We start from the raw sequence: 9,026 nt of genomic DNA on the forward strand, positions 1-9,026 counted from the left end.
AAAGTGCAGCATCCTCTCTACTTTTAACTGATTGTACACATCTGGAAACTGAGTCTGGGGTCTTCTTTGTCATATTTTTGTTTCATGATGTGCCAAATGCTTTGAACTGGTGAAAAGTCTGGACTACGGGCAGGACAGTTCAGCGCCCAGACTCTACTACAAAGCCATGCTGTTGTAATAGATGCAGTTTAGCACTGTCTTGTTGAAATATGCAAGTTCTTCTCTAAATAATCAAGTCATCTGTAAAGCTTATGTTTTGTTTATAGTTTATACAACTTCTTAATTATTTGGCGAATGGGGTTGTGGTTAGTTGCACTGAAAACAGTGTTGTATTTTCTCTTTATGGATTAGAGTGTGAGAGGCTTAGAACGAGTTGAGTAAGTCAGTAAATTAATCTAAACTCACCATTACTTTAGTTTTTTCAGAATAACATTTTCCATAAAGTCATTTAACAGTGCTTCAAATTAGATGTGTCTGCCTTGAACCTATAATTTAAAATATGTAGTTTGGGCTATAGATTTGTGACATATCAACTACTGTATGGCTGTCAGTCTTGTCAAAGATTAAAGTTAAGACTAAGTTTGTGTAGGAGAATTTTAATTTATTAATTGAATGCTCCAGAATTACACATGCTTTTATGTTTATGAGTTTGTTTCCATAAACCTACCCAGTGCAGAGAAATTAAGAAACAAAATCCTCTGTGAATTTGATGTTACCTTTGCCTTGTGTCCAACTCGTATGTTGGAAGTTACAAAGGAAAGAGCAGAAAGCCACTAAAAGTTGTTCTGTGGTACTGGTCATCCCAAACACTACCAGACAGTTGTACTGAAACAACATCTCCCACTTCTAACTGCAACACCACACCATTGGATGCATTGTCCTCAGGATCGGTGGTTGTGGTTTGACGGTCCCCAATGAAAACCATGGCATCAGAATTTTTGACAAGTCTCATCCTCATATTTTTCTCATAGTGCGCTATACGACCAGTAAATCTAAAGTAGTAGACTCCTCTTACTGGTGCAGTGAAATAACCTAAAAAAGAGAGAGAAAAAAGTCACAACTAATTGTGGTGAAACTAATGAAACCAATAATTAAATAGAAGCCTAATCTGCCTACCTGTGTTTGGGTTGTAGTGGTTTCCAGTGTTGGTAAAGACATTTCTGAAGATGAGTGTTGCAAATTCAGAGCCATATTCAATGTTACCTTCACCAGATTCCAGGAGGGAGGCAGAAAAAGCCACCTTCACTACTGTGGCAAGAAAACAAAATAAGTAAGTAAATAAATAAATAAATAAATAAATAAATAAATAAATAAAGTAAACTCAGAATCATTAATGATCATCCACTAATTATTCATCTACTTCTTGTACACTTATCAGGAAAACAGAAAAGTATTTATCTCTGTTAATATTTTGAAGCTCTTGCGCTGTGGTATTTCCCCGTGAAATCACAAGACACACATGAATAACCAATCAGTCAAATCATTCCATACATCCCAAACCGAAGCTTTACCTTCCCGCTGTTTCTCCAGCATTTCCACACGAAGTTCACTGACTGTCAGCGTCTGCCTGATAGCTGCAAGCTCTCTAGCTTGAGCTAACATGATGAAAAGGGAGATAAATGAAATGGAAGTATATTGTGAAGGTTTACAAGTCAGAGAATAAACACCAAAAACCCTGACCCTTTACCTTCCTGCTGTTTCTCCACCTCCTCCACGTGAAGTTCACAGACTGTCAGTGTTTCCTGGATAGCGCCGAGATCCTGCCGAGCTATTGCAAGCTCTCTAGCTTGTGCTAGCATGATAGAAAACACGATAGGAGAAGTTGAAGCAAGTTGTAACAGTTTACGAGTAAGTAAAAATGAACACAACAATACAATATTTAGGGCCGGGGGCATTTAGTTACCATCATTCTTTATCTGCAGTTCTTCAACCAGGATCTCAGCTGCAGTCATCCTGGCCTCCATGACTATAACAAAAGTGCATGTAAGCTTAGTTGCATCTATTTTTAATGAAGTGATTCCCTCATCACTGTACCTGTATTTTCTTTCTGTAAGGCCTCCACCAGGCTATCCAGAACTGTCACTCTGTCTTTCAAGTATCTAAGCTCTACACTTTGCTCCACCACCAAGTCTCTCAGAGCCAACAGCTCAACCCAGATGTCAGTCTGAAGCACCTGATCGTCTTCACTTCCCTCAATGCTGGGCCTCTGTGTGCCAGCCAAATCTGTCTCATCATCAGAATCATTGTTACTGCTGTTTATTTGGGCCCTGCAAAGATGGCAAAGCAGGAGAACCATAAATGAAGGCATGAAAGTCCTCATCTTCATTCACGAAATGCCCTGTTTGCTGTGTGTGCCTGGGTCATTTATGGGTGATTTCAAGGCCAAATGTGTCAGGTGGATGGAGATTTGCCAAATGTGTGAGAAAGATCACAGCTACTGTAGTGTGGCAGGTATGGGATAGACAGGTGCGTGACTCAGACTTTTAAACACATATCACTGAGTGGATGTTGCAATGGAGAGCTTTGAATAGATAGAAGTTTGCTAATAGGTATGCCCAGCTCTCTAAATGACTTAAAATTATTTTTACTAATAAAAAAAAAACTATATAAATACTTAGATTTCAAAAAACTGAAATGTTGCACAGAGTCAGAGTTAAATTCCTTGTTTCACAAGCTTGGCCAAATAAAGATGATATTGATGCTGATAGCCTCAGAAATTTTCTAGGAATCCTCGAGCAACTGTTGGTGTCAGAGTGCTGTCACAAATGAATTAAATAAATTACAAAGGAATACTATGCTCTGGACAGATGAATCAAAGGTTATCAAACTTTTTTGAGATTAAATACAAAATTTTTCAAGAAAAAACACCATGTAATGTGCATGTAATAATGTATACATGTAGTTCACCATTATCCATGACCTACTTTCAGTGGCAAACACTGATATCAGTGTCCAGTCTGTGCAAGAGAACGGAGTACATCTAACTCAATTCTGTCAATAACACCGCTTGATGTAAACACGGTGATCATTTCCAGAGGCTCTTTTTCTCTGACAGGTGTCGTTGTTTCCCAGAAGGGATCTGGAATTATCCTCAAGTCCTTTAGCGCAAACGGGCGTCCACACAGGTCTTTTGACTACCCGCAAGTTATTGTAACGAGCTAGGGAAATTTCCCACTGCAACAGGACCATTATGTGGGCGTGTTGCTTGTGAGTCATAAGCGTGTGCATCAGTGACAAGTTAGACAATTAGAGAGAAATAACAACAAATCAATCTGTCGTTAAAAAAAATATTTCTTGAAGCGAATAAAGTGGTGTGAATGACATGATTTATGCTGATTGCTGCTTGTGTTTATGAATAAGAATATTGAGCAGCTGTCAGTCAGAACTCCTCACTGCCACGTACAACTGTATTCACACCAGATAAACACGCAGTCATCAATCTTTCTAAGAAAACACTCAGATGGTGGGAAAGAAAACACAGATGAGTAATAATGTTGTCCTTAGTACAGCAAAAAAATACCGGATAGTTTCGCTTTTTACTGTTCATACAATTTTTCTATCTGCTTTTCTCTGTAAAAATCAAAGACCTGTCATGAAAAAATCTTTGCTGTAGGGGTAAACACAAACAAATGTGCATATCCCACAGAAGTTTTAAAGAAGAGGGCCTTTTTTTGGAAAGAGAACATAGAGTTTTCTACCTGTGTGCCGCAGGGGGCAGAGATAAAGACAGTAATAGTTAGACTGTGGTCACACTGGTATGCAGACAGTCATGAAAGCAGCAGTACCTGTTGCATCTTGCAAGTTCATTTGCTCAATATTGTGAAATTTAACCACTTAAATTGGGGAGACCCTTTCTTATCACAACTCTAGGTGTGTGTGAATTAGTTGCAAATTATTTTAATTACAGATTATCGACTGATATACAGTTGTTTACTTGTTACTGATCAGTATCATCTTATCGTCAATTAATTGTATATGACTGTAAAATGTCACTGTTTTGTGAAACCTTGTAACACTTTAACAAATGTTTAAATAATAAACAAACTATACAGTTTTTTTTGTTTTTTGCTTCATTTTGCTAAAAAATCTATTTTTTTAACTGCACTGTAGTAAACCAGCCTACACAACATATCTTATCTTTTGCCCCATATCTGTAAATACACAGCTGGTTGGTTCACAGCCTACAGCCATGCTAATGCTAACTGCTCTGTGGGACTGCAGTGATATGAGCTAAAGGCTAAAAAAAATGTTAGCATGTTACAAAGGACAATTCAAAGATAATCATCAAAGTTTAGTGTGTTAACCATATTACCATCTGCTAAACAGCACCCACTGGACACTCTATTAGGTACACCTTAGTAGTGTCAGGTTGGATCCACTTTTACGTCCAGAAAGGCCTAAAAAAACATTGCTGAGAGATTTTGGTCATGTTTCCATAATGAGAATAAGGGGCCCAAAGTGGGCCGAGACAATTTCCCCTAAACTATAACATCACCAGCAGCACCAGTCTGATTCATTGGCACAATGCAGGATGGTTCCATGCTTTCATGTTGTTTATGGCAGATTTTGGTCTCTTTTTCAGACCATTTTTTGTAAAGCCTAGACTCAGTGCATTTAAATACCTAAATGCACTGAGTTTCTGCAGTGTGACTGGTTAGCATATAGTTCTGTTATTACCTTTTTACAAAGTCTTAAAAGTATAGAAGCTAAATCATTTAAGTTAGCTATAATGTGGAAAATTATTAAAGTTGGAAATCACACACACACAAATCACTCACACACACAAGACCAGTTTGATATAAAAATGTGATAGTAATGTACCAAATATGCATGCCACATCACATTCAGTGATAACTGTTTGTGGTACAGACACGCACACAGACAGTGTTGCAGGTAAGTGTTCGCTTATTTACGGCAAAAGTGTTTTTCGCTTAGGTGCTTCCCCAGCTTTTCAGCTGCTTTGTCTCCAGCTCCGCTCTCCCTTGGGTCCCAGTGTCTTACAATCAAATGTGGGAAGGTTTGATTGTTATATTGTTCCCAGCCTAGCCTCCCTGGCACTCCTCTCCAAACTCACTGCACCACCTATTCTGCAGACTACACCCTGCCACACTGTCATTTTATCGAGGTGGACAAAGAAATTTTTGAAAACAATATAAAAAGTAAGTTAATCAAACCTGCATGAGGGTTACAGATGATAATAACAAATATTTGCAAGGTATTTGGATTAAATAAACCTTTAATAAAAAATTTATACCGGTGTAAGCTTACTTCAGTGAGTCAATACAAGACACTCATAAAGAGAAAAACATGGTTTGTAGTGTCAGAAGTCCCACATGCCAAAGATATCTGGCATTACAGTCTGTCAGAATGGCAGTTAACAAGGCAGCGCATCACTTGTGACTTCTATCCCATTGGTTGCTCTCCCAGAGACTGTTGCCAAGGTACTGACCTGTGATTTAGACTCTAGTAAATCTTTCCACCCTCTGAGGTCAGGCTGTTCCTGCAGCAATGACTCTTCCTTTCTTCTGTATCTGCCCTTCAGGCCCAATCTCATATCCAGGTCTCTTCCTTCTGGTCTGCTCAGAGTCTGGAGACAAAGCTCTGTTAGACTTTTCAGGGCATGCATTGTGATTAATTCTATTCCCATAAATGAAAAATAGATAGTGAAATATCTAAGTGTGATAGATGACAGCTTGGTTGAACTATCAGGCGCCTCAAAGTGACAGGCACCCTTGCATACCTTCCTTCATTTTCCTCTCAGGCAAATTCCTCTTCCTCTGTCTCTTCTTCAAGATTTCCCAACTCTTCTCTTGTGTGTGTGTGTGTGTGTGTGTGTGTGTGTGTGTGTGTGTGTGTGTGTTTTTTAAATATGTTTTCCTTTAACAAAAATCAAGCATAATCTCTTGCTCTGAAGTTTTCTACTATTATTTTTTTTCTGACTTTTAAGTTTAACCAGATAATCCTGCTATGCTCAGCCTGTGTCAATGCATTCACCCACAGGTCAAATCCTTTAAAAGATTCTTCTTTTGTCTCTTAATATGATCCAGATTTTCTGTAAATGGTTAGTTATGATACCCTGCATAATTGCTGTAATAGAGATGCTGACAAATCATGCAACCTATAATCATACATCTTTCAGTGTTACAGGTAATCACTTAGCAAGCTGACCAATCCCTCTAGTCCCTCTTCTGTCCAAGCCAAGCAGAGAGGATGTGTTTGTGCACCCTGCTACTGTAAGAAGTGGACTTGACTGCAGGTACTTAGCCTCAGCTTAATCTAATGATGCATACTTCCCCCTGTTTACGGCAGCCGGCGAAGAGGGAGCACTAGCCTATGCTTGTCTGCTGCTGAGAATGCCCATTAATGCTCTTTTCCCCCTCGGGTGATGACCACCTGAGCTATCAAAGACAAACGTGTCTGTAACACCACCCCCCTTCCCTCCACCCTCATCATGCTCCATCTTCACCCCTCCTTGCTGTGACCGCCGCCCAGACACATAATGTACAGTCAAAACGGTTTTCCCCTGTGAAAGAGCATTCAGAATCTGTGCAACATCATCATCGTCACCATTATCACCAGTGTAATAGTGATCTTTTCAACTATTATTTATCCTCTGCAGCTACACAGCAGTCAAACTGGTACATAAAATATGTTCAGTACAATCCAGCACAGCAGCACCTTAGAAAGGAAGATATCATCTCACCTGTTCACTCACTCACACAGCATCCAGCCAAGCAGATAATTTAGGTTGCATTTTCTGAGTTTTTAGATGTTGGTGATTTCTGCTGCCCTTTTAATTGAACTGAGGATGTAATTATGTTTGCAAAACTGAAAAATATTCTTAATTTGTTTTTGTTTGAACTTTTTTATTGAATCTTTTATGCAGCTGTCCATCCTGGTACCTTCATCTGTTTGTTAAACCTTTTCTCTTTTCACTCATTAAATGGATTCTGGAGCAGATTTCTGCACTGAAATCATTACAGGTTTGTATTATTGGAGCGCAGATATAAAACAGATTATGTTTTATGTAGAGATGGCACGATACCACTTTTTTATGTCCGATACCGATACCGATATCATAAATTTGGATATCTGCCGATACCGATATGAATCCGATATAGTGTTTTTTAATCAACAAAACTGTTTTTTAAATATCTTGCTGCATTTTGTATAAGTTCATACTCAAGTTTAAAACAACAACAACACTAAAGCTATTCTGTTATACCTGTATGCAAAAAAAAATATTTCATAGTTCAGCAATACTGATCAATCTAATAAACTTAAACCTACACCATCCTCCCTATTCTGGTATTTTAAAGAGTACTTAACGGAAATATTAAGCAAACTAACTAATAGGGTTCCAACTCCCAGCAACAACAAAAATAAATAAATAAAAAATAGGGAACCACCCCTCACACTCCACCTCATGATGCTTAATCGACGTAATCAACCTTAATTTGATGCAGTGTGAAAAAAAAATGCACAGAAATCAATTGTTTTTCAAGAAATATTAAATAGATTCAACATCTTTCTTCAACAGAATTGCAGACTGCACAGATGGTACCTTCCCAAAGGAAAAAGTACTATAGCTTACTAGGGTATATATATTAGACTTAATAGTTACTATATACAGTAATTGACTTCTATTCATTTTGCATCAAATTAAAACTTTGGGTGTCAGATAATTATTTATTAAAAGCTAGACATTTTAAATGAGAATAAGAAAGAAAAGTATGTCTTTGTGCCCCCTTTTCCCTGTTAATGCCCTATTGGCCCCCCTGGCTAAACTTTGCTAGATCCGCCCCTGTACAGTTACAGCCGTCAGCTACGTAGAAAAAGATCCTGGAGTAGAAAGTAATATTAAATAAATTCTAACAACAGCTGATCAAGCTTAAACGTGCTGCTGTTGTTCAGCCGCTGGTTTCCTCTTTCTGGTGCAAAGTGGGCCAAAAGCAAACAAGAGAGACGGACTCGCGACAGAAAAGCCGATCAGCTGATCGTTAAGCAGTTTCATGATTGAAGTAGCAACAAGAAGAGGCAGTCGTTTGTTAAGCTTAACGCAGGAATGCTTTACAAACATTCAGAGATGGACTTACACACTTGCTTTACTTCTCTCGGGGATAACTTTGTCGGAGATGAAATGCCAGGTTGCTAGTGAAGCTCCAAATGCTATCCCGCATGCCACAGCTGCTCTATCACGTGATGCATACTGCTCCGACGTGCTAACGTTCTGAGGTGAGTTACGGCGTGTTGCAAGTTTTGTGAGGTGCTTTCGTGATATTTAATGGATCGGATTACATTTTTAATTTTTCTCCGATATCCGATCCAGTAATTTAGGTCAGTATCGGACCGATACCAATACGTAATATCGGATCGGTCCATCTCTAGTTTTATGATTATTAAAGTAGATGTCGGGGACAAAGCTGGCAGAGAGAGAAAAATAACATGGTACAAAGGATCCCTTGACAGAGAGCCAGATGGTGTACTTCACTGTTGGCAAGCAAACCTCACGCACCTGTGCCATTAAAACAGGTACTCAAAAACAAACGTTCAAAACTGACCCACTTTGGGTCAACTCACTGTTATATTTATTGATTGTTGGAGTATGATGTGCAAATCTCCATAGAAATCATACTTTTATCAATAGAAAGTCTGTAAAACAGTAAAACAGTCCAAAAGATAAAGACAAAAACAAATATAAAATCAAGTGAAAACACCATCAAAGAACCAATATAAGTTAACCAAGTATTGATTTGATGCTACACCGATCAGCCATAACAATAAAGCCACTTTCCTAAATTTGTGTGGCTCCAAAACAGCACCAATCTGTTGAGGCATAAACATGAAGCCTCTTTGAGGTGGGAGCCAATTATTTAGCTCTTGTGGATTGTAGAACATACTCGGATTCATTGTTTCAATTCTTGACCTCATTTTCATCTATCTATCTATCTATCTATCTATCTATCTATCTATCTATCTATCTATCTATCTATCTATCTATCTATCTATCTAGGGTTAGGTTAGGT

The 9,026-nt window shown here is 38.4% G+C and overlaps 1 protein-coding gene across 1 annotated transcript; it reads right to left on the reverse strand.

Annotated features, from left to right (window-relative positions):
- Positions 1-589: 589 nt before the first annotated feature.
- Positions 590-2,320, reverse strand: LOC147306013 (uncharacterized). Its single transcript, XM_086278244.1, has 6 exons — positions 2,035-2,320; positions 1,904-1,966; positions 1,688-1,792; positions 1,512-1,595; positions 1,117-1,248; positions 590-1,032 (listed from the first exon to the last, which is right to left on the reverse strand). The coding sequence occupies exons 1-6, from the start codon at positions 2,318-2,320 to the stop codon at positions 749-751; spliced, it is 954 nt and encodes a 317-aa protein (XP_086134370.1). The 3' UTR covers positions 590-748.
- Between the last annotated feature and the right edge of the window lie 6,706 nt (positions 2,321-9,026).

Source organism: Aulonocara sp. 'chitande type north' Nkhata Bay, linkage group LG20, assembly GCF_057382095.1.
Source record: "Aulonocara sp. 'chitande type north' Nkhata Bay isolate Kocher_YH1m ecotype deep benthic linkage group LG20, A_spYH_male_GT1.1, whole genome shotgun sequence".
Classification (NCBI taxonomy): Eukaryota; Metazoa; Chordata; class Actinopteri; order Cichliformes; family Cichlidae; genus Aulonocara; species Aulonocara sp. 'chitande type north' Nkhata Bay.

What these genes read in the sequence shown, in the direction of transcription:
- LOC147306013 (XM_086278244.1), bottom strand. Translation starts at nt 2,320, where the DNA reads ATGAGGACTTTCATGCCTTCATTTATGGTTCTCCTGCTTTGCCATCTT. An exon ending in CTTACAGAAAGAAAATACAG is followed by an intron (nt 1,967 to 2,034) that starts GTACAGTGATGA and finishes CTTTTGTTATAG; the next exon opens with TCATGGAGGCCAGGATGACT. An exon ending in ACTGCAGATAAAGAATGATG is followed by an intron (nt 1,793 to 1,903) that starts GTAACTAAATGC and finishes CTATCATGCTAG; the next exon opens with CACAAGCTAGAGAGCTTGCA.